At 45.6% G+C, this 17,827-nt stretch overlaps 1 protein-coding gene and 1 long non-coding RNA gene across 9 annotated transcripts in view; one reads left to right on the forward strand and one right to left on the reverse strand.

Moving 5' to 3' along the window:
• Positions 1–234: 234 nt before the first annotated feature.
• The window catches only part of PDE8B (phosphodiesterase 8B), a 265,665-nt gene continuing 248,072 nt past the window's right edge, over positions 235–17,827 (reverse strand). For 6 of the 7 annotated variants that reach the window (XM_035714326.2, XM_035714325.2, XM_035714324.2 and 3 more), the window contains 9 exons: positions 17,021–17,185; positions 14,584–14,629; positions 14,015–14,150; positions 12,936–13,134; positions 9,029–9,246; positions 7,177–7,297; positions 4,852–5,019; positions 2,609–2,738; positions 235–2,026 (listed from right to left, as the gene is read on the reverse strand). In XM_035714326.2, coding sequence (XP_035570219.1) covers positions 1,917–2,026; positions 2,609–2,738; positions 4,852–5,019; positions 7,177–7,297; positions 9,029–9,246; positions 12,936–13,134; positions 14,015–14,150; positions 14,584–14,629; positions 17,021–17,185 — 1,293 coding nt within the window. In that variant the 3' untranslated portion in view covers positions 235–1,916. The remainder of the gene's footprint in view (positions 2,027–2,608; positions 2,739–4,851; positions 5,020–7,176; positions 7,298–9,028; positions 9,247–12,935; positions 13,135–14,014; positions 14,151–14,583; positions 14,630–17,020; positions 17,186–17,827) is intronic. The other variant, XM_025437150.3, reaches the window with a different exon arrangement.
• Positions 10,404–14,698, forward strand: LOC112653208 (uncharacterized). Of its 2 annotated transcripts, none has more exons than XR_003131974.3 (4): positions 10,404–10,548; positions 11,758–11,907; positions 12,957–13,004; positions 13,543–14,698. It is a non-coding gene; the product is annotated as an uncharacterized LOC112653208 (long non-coding RNA). The 2 variants fall into 2 exon arrangements; XR_003131972.3 differs by lacking the exon at positions 10,404–10,548 and adding an exon at positions 10,978–11,363.

Below are 17,827 nucleotides of genomic sequence, written 5' to 3' on the forward strand. Positions count from 1 at the left end.
ACACTACAAGGAGTAAGCTGTAACATTCATACAGAAAATGTCAGACATCTGATAAATGTTACTTACCAAATGGAACTGAAAGCGATATGGTGAGGAAAAAAGTCCTTGTCTCTAGCAAGCTTCTGAAGCCTAGGCAAATTATTTAGCTCCTTAAAATGGGATTTTGACATCCTGAATTTAATGTGTCTGAAAATAAAGTGTGTGACTCATGAAATAAAGGACACTAAAGCGAAATTTTGAAATAATGAAAAGTTTAGGCCAAAGAGATAAAATAAAAACAGCTGTTGGGAATGAAAAATGGCTGTAGGAATTTAGTTACAAGTACTTCACAAAAACATTTTCATCACATTTACATAATGCAGCATTACAACACAAAGCTAGCTGCTCTCCTGACCAAGCACATTCGCTTTTCTAACAAAAAAAAATTTAGATACGTTTCTTTGCGTGGAATTGTCATATAGGATTTCATTTTTTGGTACAAAACATAGAAAAAAACATTGGCACATTATGTAGTGATAAGTCATTTTTTTCTTCCCGTGTACTAGTTTCAAGTGTTCTGCAATTCCAATTTTCATTTGAAAAAAGTAAATACTATTCAGTTAATTCAGCCTCTGTTTATACCTCTTAAAAATGCAGCATGGAGTACAGAGGATTTGAAAAGGAAACAAAGATATTTTGTTTAGTTTCTAATATTTACAATACATAGAGAAGGGTTGATTGGTAAAAGACAAAGGAAAATCTCAAGTCTGACTTTATGTAATCACAGAAAGTTTTCAAAAGAGCTGTATAAAAATATGCACTTGTGCTTTAGAAGCTTTTAGCATACAATTAAGAGCATAAAATAGTATTTACTGCTTCCCTCTTATGCCTATTTTCTGATATATTTACATATCTTGCAGTCTTTTCTTTTTTACATCATTAAAGCAAAATGGCAAGGTCTCAAATACAGATAGGTTAAAAACTTCTGAACCTTGAAACTTCCCCATTCCTCCCCAAATATATATGTATAGATGGTACACTGCACAACATTCTCCATGGACTTACACCCAGTAAATTTAGAGTGCTTTAATAAAAATTTTAAACAGCAAATGTATATAAATTCTTTAAAAAAAAAAAGTTTATGAAGGGCATTCAAATTTAATGGCTTTTATATACTCACTATGGTGCCTTGTGACTGCTTCTGTAAACCAGAAATAAGGGAAGCTCTTGGATTCCCCCCATAACAAGGTGTGGGTCCCTTCTGCATCACAAAGGGCTTTCTGTTAAGATGAATTCCTTTTATATGAAAGAGGGCTGCTGCAGCCAGTCTACAGAAGGCACTCACCAGGCCAAGGCTGTGGTGTACCGTGGGGCTCACACCATCGATCAAAAGAACTGCTTAGCCATAAGAGACGGTGAAACTAACTACTTTTTATCAATAATTTGGTCCCAGTTGTTTTGCTCATTTTTTATCTAGTTTTTTTTTTCTGTTAGGTATTATGAATTCTTCTCTTGAGGAAAATAGTCAAGCTAAACATGATGGTGACTTTTATGGTAAGAGACAAGCTAAACACTAGCTAAGCTGCTTTGTCATCCAGCAAGATGGGCTCACAGGCACCAAGTCTTTGCTGCTTGTGTCCTGCTAGTTACAGTAAACTAGCTCCATGGCTTGAGGAGGACACACAGGATGACACCAAGACAAAGGATTTTGCCATGTGTTCTGTTGCTAAGTGTTCAAAAGAACATAGATTTTTCTTCATGGCACATAACTTTCTCTAAATGCTGTTTGGGGACTTGAATAGTTCAAAGTCAAATATTAAACACCAGCTCCTTAACCTACACCTCTCCTTTTCAGTATAAAGGAATGCCTCTCATCCACACTGCTGTGATTCATAGTGCCCTTCACAGATCATGGGGTCCCCTTCTCTGTCTTGGCATCAGCTGTCAGATGGAAGTCTCAGACTTTTGCACTTGAGGTCATCTAATGTCTTCCAGTGTTTGTAGTTATCAGCCAAATGTTGCATGAGAGCTGGCAGATGGGCAAAGGCTGCAAGGACATCAAAGAATCACAAGTTAGGTGGCTGGAACATTGGTAAGGCCAGGGCTCTGTGGGATAGATTTGGGCTCAGAATTGGAAGAGAAAGTACCCTAGTGCACATTGTGGCGTGAGAAGGTGGGCTGTCAAACACTACTGTCTGAAATACTAATGGGCCCTTCTAGTTACAAATTGAAAAGGCACTCATCAGCAACATTCCATACAGAGTGTGCTCAGTCTACTCTGATCACAGATTCTGTTTGTATTCTTTCAAGAGTCTCCTCCAATGACAGGCTAAACCTGCTGCGAGCTTTGGAAACCTAGGCTTCCAAGAGGTTACCTTGTTGATGCGGTTACCAAACATCCACTGAGTTTTCTGTAGATGAGGTTCTCTGCAAGGTGCCAGGGATGCAGAAAGTGCACATACCCACCATACCTGGCTACAAACATTGGACAGCTAACTTTTTACACACACCAAAAAAGAAAAAGTAACATTTCACTTACACATTTAGGCCTAGCCTACGTCATTAAGGGTTATCATCATAAAGTCTAACAAAATACTCGGTAGGGGTGACAGAACACCAACTGTCTTACCATCCCAAGCATCAAACATGTCTGTTATGAAGTAGTCAATGAAGGAGATTTGGGATTTGGGGATGCTGCAGGTATTCCGGTCAAACACTGGCATCACCACAGGGAGCCCCTGCCTCTTCTCCTCATCAGTCTACAAGAAAGGAGAACACACAGAGGGCTGCGGCACACGGGGAGCTGTCACAGTAGCATCTCATTTCTCAGAACAGCTCTGAAAATGGGGTCCTCATCCAGTTGTAGATAGGAAGGAATAGGTGCAGCAGGCTCTTGGGGCTTACATAAGTCAACTACCTGATGAGCTGTGGTGACTCAATTCAGCTCTTTGCACTGCGAAGCCTCTTGTACCCTACCAGAGCCTCTCCCGAAGCACTCATCTCAGGGTTCTTAACCCCTTTCTGGAAATTATTGCCAAAGTCACACTAGTAACAGTAGGTACTGACAACAGCTGACATATACAGTGAGGGTGCAGAGCACTGGTGAGTGGAGGTGCTTCTGCCACAAATGAACCAAGGCACCATCACCAAACTGGGCCAGTAGTTACATGCCTGAAGCTTAAAAAGCCATTTTACTTATAAACACCCTCACTGAAGTAGTAAGAATGATTAATCGTATTAAATTTTGACCTTTGGTATAGGTCCTTTTAAAATTCTGTGTTTTGACAAAGTTTAGACAAAGCATAAAGCCCTTACGCTGCACACCAAAGCCTGATAGTTGTCTTGAGAAAAAGCAGTTATGCAACTGAACCGAACCAGCCTCTTCTTGTGGCACATTATTTTTACTTGAATGGCAAACTGTGATTGTTCAGATTTGGGTGTTGGTCATGTGGCTCTCTCAAGGAATGTGTACGTCTGAGTACTTTACACATCAGAGTGTATGTCTGTATAAGGACATAACGTACTGAGCTGAATATTCAGATCGCCATTTTCCTGATGGCGTGCTGAACCAGAGGCCAGCCTAGGTCAAGTGCTTGTGAACATTAGTATAGTCCTTTTTGGGAGAAGGACACCTGACCAAGGAACTTATATTAAGTAACTTAAAAGTGCTGCTTTCCTCTTCCCCATTCATGTCCTTAGAGAATAATTAGGAATAGGATTTCAGGCCCTCTCTGGGGAGCCCATCAGCTTTTGGCTCAGCTTGCTCATTTCAGGTTAATCAAGGAGGCATCCTTAAAATCCCCACTGTTGTTCAAGGAGTGGTTTGGGTTTTTTAACGTCACCCCTTTCTTTCTGGCAAGCTCAGAACAGCCTGTCCTACTTTCCTTCAACTCAGGAGCTCCTCTTCCCAGCCTTGAAAGCTGCAGTTAACTTCCTGAGTACTTGGCTAGCCATCCCCCCGCCAGCACTTCTGGACATTATGAGCCATTCTTTATCCTGTCTTAGTGGTACCGTCCAGCCCTACAGGCCTTCCCAAAGTGCGTGTGACTCATAGCCATTTGTGTGTTTCTGTTTCGGTCACACACATACACTGCAGTCCTTAGTGCCTCCTCTCTGGAAATAGGCCTGTGTTGCAAATGGCATCTTGTGGTCTACTAATTTCTGGATTTTTTTTCCTTCAATTCTCTCACACTGCAAAGTGAACTATGCATTACTACTCTTCTTATATAAAAATTCTGTTTTTCTTCCTTAACTAATTTTATACATGATGCTTTCTCTCCCATAAAGCCCTTTCCTATTTCCACAGATCTAAATCTTTTCAAACAACAAAAGCACAACTTTAATAACCATTTCTCCTTAAGCTCTGTTTTTAAATCTAGGAAACATATCTTTCTGAACTCTGATAGCACTTAACATCCCTCCTTTAGAGATCCTTCCTATTTTTAGCAATGTGTGGACCTATCTATGTCTATACCTCTCCCCTACGGTATTATGAGCTGCCCACAGGCAGGATTGCATCTTATTCCTTTCTCTGTTCCCCACAGTACTCTGTAGAGAGAATAATAACCTAGTAGCGAATGGATGGTGGCCCAGTTTTTGTGGAAGTTCAGGACCTAAAAGTTTGACAATGAAAAGATACTTCCAAAGGCTCAGTTTATCCTCTTTCCCCTAGACAGACTGACCTGTGACCAGCCACATCAGTCACTCTTGATGGAACCATAAGTCTACTCTGGTCCACGGTGAGCCATTTCTTTCCAGGGAGGATTCATTTACTAATTGATAGTTACTCAACTGGAAAATTTCCAGAGTTCTATGACCTAGAGCCATTTCCAGAAGAGAAGTGAAGCTTCCCTAGCTCTCTAGGCAATGTACCTGTGCAAAATACTCCTCAGAGATCCTCCCAGCCCATTCGATGCACAGGTCCAGGGGGCGACATGGATTGGCTACATCTGCACACTTTATCATCATACGCTTGATCAGGATTTGGTTTTCAGGGAAGTTTTTCCCAGTAGGGTTGCATTCACAGTCGCTGCCTTCAATCTGGAAAACAAATGGGTCAAATTAGGGCTAGGATGATGGCAAGACCACAGTGACCAGACATTAGATGTCAGCACACGGCCCCATTTAGACCTGACTGGGACTCAAGTTTTCCCATCTAGTGTAGTCTATAATCTCATATATACACTGACATTTCCTTGTACAAAAATAACCTCAGTCAAGACGAAAACAGTTTAAAACATTCAAGTCCCTCTTAACCACCCATCCCATCCCTTGTTGCCTTCTTCCCCAAAAGTAACTGCTGCACACAGGATTTAGTTTTGTTTTTAGGAGTCTGGTATGTTTTAAAGGAGAGCTTCTCTCCCAGTTTTATCAGAATGTGTAAAAACAACTTCCAGGTGTTGAAAAATACATTAAAGATAGGAAAAAACACATAATATGACCCTTTAATCATTTCTTCATGTATTTCCACTTCTTAGGCCTGCCAGCTCCCTCTCTCTGCTATGACCTTCTGTCCCACCTTGTTTCTTTCTCTTAAGGCATCTTCCACTCATACTTTCCTGGCTGCCGGTCTGCCTGAGAGGTAGCGAGGCATGAGCCGTGTACATTCTGGGGGGCGCTAGGAACGGTGGGCCAGGCCAGGACTGCGTGTGTTTGGTCATGCTTACAAAGACTGGTTGTGCCTTAGTACATATACCTAGTGATGGACGGTAGGGTCCTGAGCCAGGGGCCAGGTCAGGAAGTAGGCTTATGTGACTGCAGTGATAGGAGGCCAGTTACACAAAACCGGGAGGATTGCTCATTTCTTCTATCAAAGACATCATCAGATTGTGTGAAAACACTCAATTAGATTTCCAGAGCTCTGCCGCGCTGAAAACCTACATGACATGTAAGGGGTTTGAGACTAGACCTATTTATTAAACCATCATTGGACAGAATTATGTTCTGAAGGTTATTCTTTTGATCACTTACTGCTGGGAAGATCCTGCTTACCACAGGCGCTGTGGTAAATAATCTCAACAGAAGAATTAGGTAACCTTTCTCAAGTCTAAATTCTGTGATTCTGTGTAATTTTTCCCTCCTGAATCCCCAGATCCCTACTCCTATAGAGTCCCCTGGAAAGAGAGGGCCCTGGCATTATGCTGTGGAATCCCTGGGGTGATGGAGTAGAACAGAGGAGGTGGACACTGTCCCTTCCTCCAGGCTGGTCATGTGATGGGTCCTACAGTTTCCTTACTGATAATCAAGTTGCTTTTAAGACAGCCATTCATCATCCATCCACGTGTAGAACCTTTTTTCAGTGGAAATGAGCAAAAAAAGCTTTTCTAAGTTTACAGGACTATGAACAACAACATGGTTTTGGAGGTCAGTTGATCTCATTTTAAACAACTGAGATGTGACCCCTCTGTGCATGTTTTTAAACCCAAGTTTGTAGGGGCCTCAATGCCAGACTAGGGTATATCAGCAAATTTTAAAAAGGGAAAATTGACAACTGCTTTTCTTTTCAACTAGCACTCACAATTTGACTACATGTAGTCCTCAGGTACTGATATGTTTTGATGCAAATTGGCAGGAATATGGTTCTTTAAAACATCCATTTTTTTCCCTAATACTAAATTTCAGTTTCTATTTTATTTTTTATTTTATTAAGTTGTTTAATTCTACTATAGTTAATATACAGTGTTGAATCACTATATTATATACCTGAAACTGACTTAACAGTTGTCTACATCACTCAACTGTTCATCATGCTAAGTGTACTCTTTCATCATCCTCACGTATCTCCCCCTTCCCTCCAGCCACGTCTCTTCTGGTAACCACCAGTTTGTTCTCTGTAGTCGAGAGTGTTCTTGGTTTGTCTCTTTTAAAATACCATTTTTGAGGTCTAAAATGTCAGAGAATTAGAAAAGACTTTGGATTCCCTAAGATACCACCATTTAGGCCAGCGTCTGCTGTCTGCAGGCCTCTTCTTATTCTTTGGGGGCCTACCTCCTCCTGTTACCATCGGTCTTACATCAGGCCTCTGAGATAAGGAGCTCAGTTACTGGGGACACTGTGGCCAGTACTGCCAGCCTTTCTTTACCAACTCCGAGCAGATACCCACCTTGTATTCAGGGTGAAGAGAAGCTGCGTTGAAGCCAGAGTACCCTCTGATGGAAATAATACTCTGATGTATCTTATGACCGGGGCAATTCTTACCTCAGCTGCCATTGGCTTATTGATGCTGTTCACAAATTTGTTCACATGTTCAAAGTGTTTGGTCATCTCTGTTGCTAAAACCATGTCAATAATAGCTTGGCGCAGTGTTCGATAATGGTTCCTAAAATAACCGGAAGACAAAGGGCCTTGTTCATATCATGTCCAGAAGTAGAACCGTTCTGCTCCCATTTCACCACACTCCTCACAATGTGGGAGGAAGCTAGGGGCACAGAGTTAAGAAATGAGTGCAGATCATAAAAAAGTTTACACGCTCATCTTCCCATCAGCCGGGACTTTTTGACACCATTCCATTTACCCCAGTGAAGCTGACCTTCCTTGTATGGTGTGTGTGTGTGTGTGTGTGTGTGTGTGTGTGTGTGTGTAATGTCACCAGTAGGCACTTCTTTTACAAAGTGTCTTGGCAACTGAAAAACAGTGAGGTGAAAATGACCTGTTCCTTCCCTACACGACTGGCGCAGCAACCTGATGCGCTGTCCCCGTTGCCTTCAATTCAGATGCTGTGATTTCTAGTACAGCGAATTGGCAGTACTGCTTTAGATGATGGCATTGGGGGATCCCTGGGTGGCGCAGCAGTTTGGCGCCTGCCTTTGGCCCAGGGCGCGATCCTGGAGACCCGGGATCGAATCCCACGTCGGGCTCCCGGTGCATGGAGCCTGCTTCTCCCTCTGCCTGTGTCTCTGCCTCTCTCTCTCTCTCTCTCTCTGTGACTATCATAAATAAATTAAAAAAAAAAAAAAAGATGATGGCATTGGAATAATGTTTTCCCATTAATAAGTACTATCTAAATTAGAAGTTCAATGTATGAAATAACAAAACAGCCAAAAATTACTCTCCAGTTCCTATCATCATTTTCTAACTTCCAGGAGCCAGGATGGAGAGCTGAGTAAAATTGGCTCTTGGAGAAAACTCTTGCACAAGTTTCATTATTTTTTTTTAAGATTTATTTATTCATTCAGAGAGAGAGAGACAGGCAGAGACAGAAGCAGGCTCCATGCAGGGAGCCCGATGTGGGACTCGATTCCAGGTCCCCAGGATCACACCCTGGGCTGCAGGCGGCACTAAACCGCTGGGCCACCGGGGCTGCCCTCTTGTACAAGTTTTAAAAACAGTCCTTGACACTGGTGAAACTTTCTGAAGGTGAAATCCTCCATGTTTTCTCAGATTTCTGGAAACCACAGTTTAGGTTCATGTTGACGGATGGCCCCTGAGCCCAGAGTGAGCTCTGTGCTCTGCTTGCCGGTCCAGAAGTCTGCTCTCCAGCCTGGCTGGTGCTGTTTCAAAACAACCACAGCCTGACTGTAGGCTACAGCAGCCGAAGGAACTAACTGTTCCTGTCTGTGCGTAGCTGGCCCACGCTCACTGGATAGAAGTACAACAGCCAGGAAGGGGGAAACCCGCCCAATCCTTTGGGCTCTGACAACTCTGCTGAGACCTGTAGAACAATGCTTATCTCCTCATGAGTTAGGTTTTTAAGGGGCAAAACTTGAACTGGGGCAAGATGAGGAGGGATGCATTTTCCTTGAGGTACACAAAAGGCAGGATGTCCTCCTGGGACATAAAAATACCTGCTGCACCGACCAGCAAGACAATATTTCTAAGTATTTTGCAGTTTGTAAAACATGCTCATGAACTCACTGAAGGTGGAATGAAATTCAGATGAAAGTGATCTGAAAAGCACAGTTAAGCTTATAAGGGCAAGATTACTATTTGACCGTCCGACAATGGTCGGCTATTGTTATTTCTCCTTTTCCTTACCCTACGAAGGAGCTAAGGACTGAATTTCCCACTTACACTTCACAAACCTGAGCACAGCAACCCGAGCACAACAAACCTGTCAATGTTCTTGAAAATGTTGCATTTGCTGTCCTTGACTGTGAGCTGGAAAGCCAGGGCCGTATGGTGACTCTCCAAGACGGCGGTGTCATTATAGAGCACAGCGAGTTCGCTGCCTGCGTTGCACAGGAATGAGTTGGTCCTTCCGGGGTGATCCACATCGTGCACGGTGGCAGCAATCAGTGCCGCCACCTCATCCAGCTGGTCCAGGCTTCCCTGGGGTCGTGGGGAGGTAAGGCTGAACGTTACCATTGAATGACACAGACCTACGCTCCTATCAGTCCCTCAGGAGGGATGGGATTATCAGAATTACTGTTCTAGTGTGATGCGCCTTCTCTGACCTTCTAGAAGTTGAGAGGCTGCCTAGGATACATCGCATTGCCTGGCTGTGCTGTGGAATCTCTGGAGGGAAGCAGTAGTCTGAGCTGTGACAATGAACACCTATTCCAATGGATGCCTAAACTGTTCCCAGAATCCATACACTCCAGTTTTGCAGGAAGAAGGCAAACAGGCCTTTTCAGATGCTTGCCCTGTGGTATTGCTGGGACTCTTGCCCATGAGTGGAGAGAGCAGGAAGTGGCCCATGATGCAAGTATTATTTAATTTGCTTACTCATGCAAAGATGGAGAGAAGGGCAGTAAATGGCACAAATACAACCGAACTCTTCACACAAAGGGAAACGGATTAGAGCCAAGCAGTACAAGACAATCAAGGACAAGAAAAAATTTTCTCAGGAAAACTGAGGCTAAGGCAGCCCTTGCAGTTAGGAACAGAATTCAGCTCCAGGCTAGCAGGTGGCAAAGGCAACAAGGGAGACCCGCTTTCTTGAGCTCTTGTTCCATAATCTGAGAATATAAACCAGAGCGTAAGGGCATACAAGTGGTTTTTTTTGGGGGGCGGGGGGGCATACAAGTGTTTTCTCAAATTATGGCTTTAGGAGGAGGTCATGAAGCAGGCTACTAGCCTGTTGCAGATGCGATCCCTCAGGGGTTCACTCACTCATTGGGATAGGCTTACTGGGCTAGGGTTAGGGCTCGGCGTGCTGGCACTACCCTAACTACGGTGGCGAAGTTTCCACACTAATGGAGCTGACAGCTTGCTGAGGAGGGCACAACACACACACAAGTGCAGGCAATTTACCGTGAGGAGCTAAGAAGGGGTGGACAAGGGCTCTGGGAGTGTAACCCCAAGGCCTGGTCTAGTTTAGGGCAGTGGTGGTGGTTCAGCTTTGTGGGGTGATGGAAATGCCTGTGCTGTCCCTTTGGTAACCCCTGGCCCCGGGGAGCTGCTGGACACTAAAAATGTGGTCAGTGCAACCGTGACCGGAATTGCTCATTTTATTTAACTCTAGTAGTAAACGGCCACATGTGGCCAACGGCCACCACATGGGGCAAAGCGCGTGCTGAGCCGGTGCCTTCTCCAAGGAAGTGACTTGTGCTGGAACCTGAAGGGGGAACAGAACCAGCCCGGCAGAGTGACGGGAGAGAGTTCCAGGCAGAAGAAAATGATGTTCCTGAGGTGAAACCAGAAGCCTGGTTGACTCGGGAAGCTACACCGCGACGGCGGGGCGGGGCGGGGCGGGGCGGGGCGGGGCGGCGGCGCAGGGAGGGGCGGTGCCGAGGAGAGGCTGGGGGCGTGTGGCAGGAGCCGCCCTGCCCCGCCAGGAGCCAGGGGTCTGAGGCTCGGCCTGGGAAGCTCTCTAGAAAGCCGCCCCTCCAGGGGAGCCGCTCCGCTCCGGGCCTGACCCGGAGGGGGTTTCCGCCCTGCGCCCGTGCACGTGCCTAGGTTTCCTGAGCCAGCGGGGCGCGGACGCCGCTCTCGTCTCGCCGCCTCTCCTCAGGCCGCCTCCCTGACGCCCGGGGCGGCGCGGCTTCCGGTCGGGGGAGGTCGCGGAGGTCGCGGAGGTCGGGGGAGGTCGGGGGAGGTGGCGGAGGCCGGGGTCCCCGGCGCCTGGGCGCGTGCGCCGCCCGGCTGGGGTCGGAGCGGACGCCCAGGGGCGTTGGGTGGGACGCGCCGGCGGCCTCGCAGTTGAGCCCGGTGTGTGGCGCGGCGGCCCCGGGGCACCGAGGCCCACGGAGGGAGCCTGCAGCCTCCGCGCACGGCCTTCCCGCGTCAACCACGAGGAGCGCGTCGGGCCGCCGCCTCCGCCTCCGCCTCGCAGCAGCCCGGGAGCGCTGCCTGCCCGGCCGCGCGGCTCCGTGGCGGTTCCTGGGAGCCCAGGACGGAGGAGGACAGTACCGACGTCACGGGCCCGTGCGCCTGGGCCTGGGCGAGGTGCGGAGCTCGGTCGCCGCGGGGAGAGCGAGCGCAGAGGGATCCGGAGGGGCGGCCCGGTAAGACATCCCGGGCCCTCCTCGGGGTCGCGGGTCTGGGGACAAGCCTGGGAACAAGTCCTGCTCAGCAACCCCGGCGGCCGCCCAGCCCGTGCCCTCGGGCTGCGGACCAACGTTCTGAGCTCAGGGGCCCCTTCCACGCCAGTTCTCCAGGGTCCCTCGCAGTTGTGCATTTTCTGATTCTCTGGCAAGATGGTCAGAATTAGAAAATGTCTTCTGAATTTGGAAGTATAGTCTTAGCCTTGTTTCTATTGCTTTTCGAGAAATTCAAGCAGATGTTGAAGATGCAGAACTCACAATGTAAAGAAAATTTCTTAGGGTATGGGAGAATAAGGGAGGTAATAGTGACCAAGAACCCCCTGATTTATCAAGCATGTCATCTCTGTTTTTCTAGAGTGGTTCTGCTTAAGTGAGGTTCATGGCTAACTCAAGACTTCAGGGGCTGCCTTCACTCTGGTCTTGCGTTAATGCTGTAGGTCTTGTCCGCCTCTGGCAGCCTGCAGCCCCAGCCTACAGTGGAGGCCTGGGAACCTATCCATCCGCAGTAAGCATCTGGAAAGGCCTTGGCTCCTCAAAGAAAGGCCCTTACCTATCAACATAGGCACATGTCATCTTTTTTTAGCCATTAGGTGATAAAGATCTTCGAAAGTATTATTTTGGACCACATTCTTTGTTGATGATGAAAGTAAATACCAAGATCAGCTTTTGGCTGACCAGTTTTGGCAAACTCCCCATTTTGGTGACATTTCTGCTGCTTCCGGCTGACCCACTCACGACCACTCTTTTAAGTACCCAAGGTCTTAAGAATAAGGAAATGGTCTCGTCAGGCTGTTGCAGACTGTTAGGAATTTTAGTCTCTAAATAGCAGTTCTTCCAGGGGCATCCACATTCTAAGCCTCAGTTCTAATTGTAGCAAAGGAATTACAAGCTTTACTGTGCAAGTGATAGTAGCTGGGAAGGAGGGGAGAGGGAGATTTCTTGCCGGGTGTACATAGGGCTGTTCTATAAATCAGCACCTGTACATGCCAGTACTGACTTATAGGTAAGATTAAAGGACATCTCAGAATTATGTAAGTCATCAATATATGATGTCCACATTCACACCTACATCAATATATGATGTCCACATTCACACCTACACAAGACACACATACACACACACGTTTATTAGTAGACTGTGGAATGGCTCATTATTGTCTTATAATATGCCGATGGCCAAATTCTGATCCTAATATGTAACCTCTAGACTGAGTAACCATTTGCTGTAATAATTAAGTCCTGTCCAAAGGGCTCCTTGTGAAGACTTGGAGAATGGGTTCATGAAACAGCCAAGCATGTAAAGGAGTCCCTACAGTGACATAAATTATTATTTTAGGCATTTGCAAGAGAGGAGAGCTGGGAGAAAAAGGCCATGTCTTTATAACACCAACATAAGCAGTTAATTTGATAAAAGACCATCAGATTGGTTGCTATATGTACATAGATAGATGTTTTGCCTTCTATATTTATTAAGATTAAGCTCTTGGACCTCCAATTTGGGCAGGTAGCTAGATCATGATAACAAAATCATACCTTCACTCTTTCCTTTCCAAGGAAGAAGGCAGTGGCATGCAGGACATCGGCGGCATGGGTGGAGTTATGGTAAGCATTGGAGGAGTGGTAGTTGGCTTCAATCACTTGGAGCCAGGCCCGAAGAGTAGTTTCAGAGCAGTGCAAAAATTCACATACTCCAAAGCGAGAAAATACCTTTAAGCCCAGGTAAACCAATGGCCTGGAAAACAGGAAAACAAACCTGATTCATGATATTCACTGGTCTTGAAACTGCTTTTTTGATGACACTGGGGAATAGAGGCATTTTTCTTGAGATGTTTTTACTTCATGTGCACAAAGGCATAAAAATATCCCTTCCCCAAATCAGAAGGAGATAGAGCATCTCCTCATCAGTCACCTCTGTACAACTAGGTGCCTCATGGCAGTCATTATATATGATTTTTAGATTGTCTTTAAGTCATATGGTCCTTAGTGGTTCCAGCAACCAGGACCCCTGACAGTCTCCTCTCCATCTCTACTTCCATATAAACTCTGCGCTTCCTCTGTGTTCCCTCAGGAAGTTACTGAGCCTAAGGACAGTGGTCTCAGTGAAGTCCTGTCATTTACAATCATGTTACTTAATTTACAGGTGAGAATCATTCACATCCTATAGACCAACAGCCCCAGAAGAAAGCTGCCCTTCTACTATAGAAGAGGCCTTACTGCATTAGTCTTTTCCCTGCCTCCGAGAGAGATCAAAAGCCAAGTCTGTGGTGCTCTCAAACTCACTTTGTAAGGTGGAGCTTCAACAAGTTTGGGGCTGAGAGTACTTGGAACTCTTGGCTCCCTAGCACAAAGGAATGACCTGAAAAGGACACTCAGTAAGTCCTCATCCTCGGGCATCACCAGGCTAATGGCACATCTTACCCACTCTGTCTCCATAAAGGAGCTCACTCAGGGGCCACAGTCTCTGCTTGTTCGACATTCCAGCATGGCATGAAAGGTAGAACCTGTGAAGTTTCTTGTGGCAAGAACTCACGTCTCCCTCAAAGTTTCCAGATGTGAAAGTCTTGAGCGTGGCCATCAATCTTTCCCCACCTGCAGCCAGAGAAGTCACATACCTTTTATGTGTAACAGCTTCCAATTCAAAGATGTTGAACTCCCAACTTTCCTCATTATCAAGTAATTGAGCGATACAAGGGGGGACATCGTTGATGGTTATTGGCATCGCAAGGTGACTGTGACTCTGGTGCACATCTGAGCAAACAGATGGGGTTGGGGAGGCTGGTTAATTGTGGAATCTTGAGTGCCCCTGAGCATTTGTCATCATCTCATGGTTGCCAATATAAAGGGAGTCTTGAACTTCCAAGGGTAGGAAGATTTTTCACTTCTGAGTTCTTCTCTTACATTATGAAACTTCAAGACCCCCCAGCAGAGAATAAAAATTTTAAAAAATTCCTTTTAACTGTCTGTTTAAATGTACAGAGATCTGCACTTCTTATTCGGACATGCTCAGAGAAGTAATTTTAATTAGGAGACCTGGTTTCAGATGCAGACCCCAAAGACCAGGAACTGCAATGAGACCAACAGGAAGTAACACGAAGGCCCTCCCTGAACAGTAACCCCCACACAGGGGAAGGCACAAGCTGGAGGCCAGTTAGCACTATAAAATGGACAGATGACAACTTACTCTTAGTGAACACATACTCGTTTCCTGACAACCTTCTCAAGCCATCCTGGAATAAAGAAAGCTCCTATTAGAACTGTGCTTTACATGAGCCTAATCATCATTCTCTCCTTTCTTCCATTAGCCAAAGAGAGCTGAATCCTGAATCCCCTCATCTGCAACTCCAAGTTGAAGCTAAAAATTCAATCAGAACAGTATCTACAAGAAGGAGATACTTCTTGTAGATACTTCCCTTCTATAGAGATTAGCCCTGGGAGATGGAGAATTGAGAACGAAGCGGAGAGGACTTCATTCAGGTTTCACACCCGACCTCTCAGTTGCCTTTGTTCTCATACCATCTTTGTCGTCTGGCATCCTGAAGCCACTTTAGTGCAGTCACAGAAAGGGACCTGCCTTTGGATGCGGGTTATTTTGAAGAGACCCCACTTGCCATCATAAGGACTATGTTATTCTTAGATTTATATATTGGGGGACAAAAGCCATAGGCCACATTTTGGGGATGACTTAATGTAAGGCCTTAAATAAACAGTGGGCTAATTTTTGACTAATATCTAAATTTTTTCCCCCACTGTATTTTCTGTTTTGCAACGTGAGCACTGCAACCAGCCTTTATAAGAAAAGTTTCTGGAGGGGATTCCTGGGTGGCTCAGCGGTTGAGCACCTGTTTTCGGCCCAGGGCATGATCCCAGGGTCCCGGGATCAGGTCCCACATCGGGCTCCCTGCATGGAGTCTGCTTCTCCCTTGGCCTGTGTCTCTGCCTCTGTGTGTGTGTGTGTCTTTCATGAATAAATAAATAAAATCTTTAAAAAAAAGTTTATGGATTTGGGATATTTGGAGGGAGGGCAGCATAAGGGAGTGGAAAGAATTCTTATGGTCTCCATTTACTAGACTCTTGAACCAGGCCCCAGATGTTCATGCATCTCTGTTTCCTTCCCTCTGCTTTCTACCCTTGAGTACCTAATTATTTAGATCTTTGCTTAAAAGTCATTGATAATTGCTCATTTCTCTCTCTAGAAAGCGTATGCCAAGGTTTAAAGTATTAATGAGAAGGGTGCCTGGGTGGCTCAGTCGGCTAAGCATCCAGCTCTTAATTTCAGCTCAGGTCATATCTCAAGGTCGTGAGATGGAGCCGCACATAGAACTCACAGGGCGTCTGCTTGCGTTTGTCTCTCTCCCTCTGCTCCCCTCACCCCACTTGTGTGCTCACTCTCTAAGATAAATAAATAAATAAATCTTTAAAAAAGAATTAATGAAGGGCTCCCCTGAAGTCACATCTTGGATCTTTAGGGCAAGAGCTTAATTTTTAAAACGCGATGAGTAGGTGAGTAACAGTGGCTACAAGTGTCCTGCCTATAAGGTAGGTACCACAAGGTATTCCTGTTTCGGTTTTGCCTTTTTCCTGTTCCCTAAAGCCAAATAAAAGTAGGTGGTATCCTACACTGGATCCTCACAGCAGAACCTGCAGAGGGACCACAAGATGGTACAGCAACAGGGGGAAGGAGGGCACACAACTTGGTTCCAAGACCAGATGCTCCTAAAGAGGCTGTGCTGTGGCGCCCTCCTGAATGACCCTTGCCAGGCTTCTCTATAGCTCAAGGCTACTCTGCCCCGGGACGGGCCAGCCGAGGCCAGCCTGGGGACAGGAGAGGAGCAAGAGGTCACCCAAATTACAGGCTCATTAAAGACCTTCAACAGGAGCAAGAATAATGGACTAGAAAGCCAGCATTTGGTGACAGGGCGGGACAGAAACCTTTGAAGTAAACACAGAGATGACTCCTGGAGTTTAGCTTCCCCCTGAGGAACTCCTCCAGTTTCAGCCTCTGGTAAGGACTACACATGAATAATGTGAATCTTCTGTTTTCTTCACTTGCTGATAGATGATGATTATGCCCAATGGATCACAGCACAACACTAGAACAGAGGAGCCAGGGCAACTCTGCTCTGCATCTAGCACATTCCAAAGGCAACTTCTAAATGCGCTGTGGTTTACAGAAAGGATTCTCTAGCTAAGATGTTGGGAACCAGTGCTGCAGCCTAAGTGCAAAACCTTTCATGATATAAAGAGCCTATAGTCCGAGGAGATCTAGCCATAACCCTCAACCGGATACTGGCCCGGGTCACGGGGAAGAGGTCAACAAGGGTTCCACCGCCATCTTAGCCCTTGAGCAACTGCCTATTACTCTTTACTGTAATGAGGATTCTGAAGGACTGTCTCCCATTGCAGTGGTCTGTTAGCTCCATGGAAGGATAAATTCAAGAATTACTTGGATTATACCACACATTAATTTTGATGCAGGTGCTTCTGATTATGCTGACGTTAGCCCACGTGACACGTGTTTCTGCAACTATGGCCATCAGTTTCTATGTTACATATTCTCTGTATTCTGGAAGGCACTTCATGTCCGTCCCCTGCATTTCTGGGTTTTCCTCATCACTCACAGTCATCAGGCCTCCAACCAGATCACTGGTATGGGGATCTTCATCTTTGGTACCCAGCTGAGGGGAATACAGTTCTGTGGTCCGTAAAATTTCTAAAACTCTGTCCAAGGCTTCTGCTACTGTAACAGGGCTGTTTTCTTGGGCTGCATTGATTATATTTATAACCTAAGGAAATAAAGAGAGAAAGAATAAATTGGAGGATATTAGAATTCTAATTCCCCAAAGTTATACATATGCTTGGAATCCATAAGAAATCAGATGGTAACACATTTTATTGTTAAAAATGGTCAAGTTTCCATGGAACCTGTCCGTTCTTTCTGTGGTGTGCCTTTCATCCTCCCCTGCCCCCAAGGGTGTTCCTGCCTCGGGCTCTATATCTTCTCCAGCTCCTTGCTCACCCTTTTCTAGCTCTCTGCTACAGATTGGAGCTCCTGGGAGATTGGTGCAGGTCCTTCTCTCACTCCAGTCCTTCCAGAGATAAGCTATTTCCATGCTTTTGGCTTCATATGATCCATATGCCATAGACTCTCAAATTTACATCTCTGTCTCAACTCCTTTTTGACCTTCAAGTTTGTGTATTTGCCTACTTGACCTATTTCTTGAAATATCTTACTTACATGTCCAAAACGACATTCATGATACTACCCCCTTCTCCCCAATGCAAGTAAGTAAAGAAATCGAAGAAAAAAATGAAAAACAAGAGCTCCTTCTTTGGTTTCTACACTGGAGTAAAACAACACTTTTATTCACCTGTGCTGAAACCCAAAACCTGGGAGGCAGCAGCTGACAACGAGCTTTCCCCAGTTA

Source organism: Canis lupus, chromosome 3 (assembly GCF_003254725.2).
Source record: "Canis lupus dingo isolate Sandy chromosome 3, ASM325472v2, whole genome shotgun sequence".
Classification (NCBI taxonomy): Eukaryota; Metazoa; Chordata; class Mammalia; order Carnivora; family Canidae; genus Canis; species Canis lupus.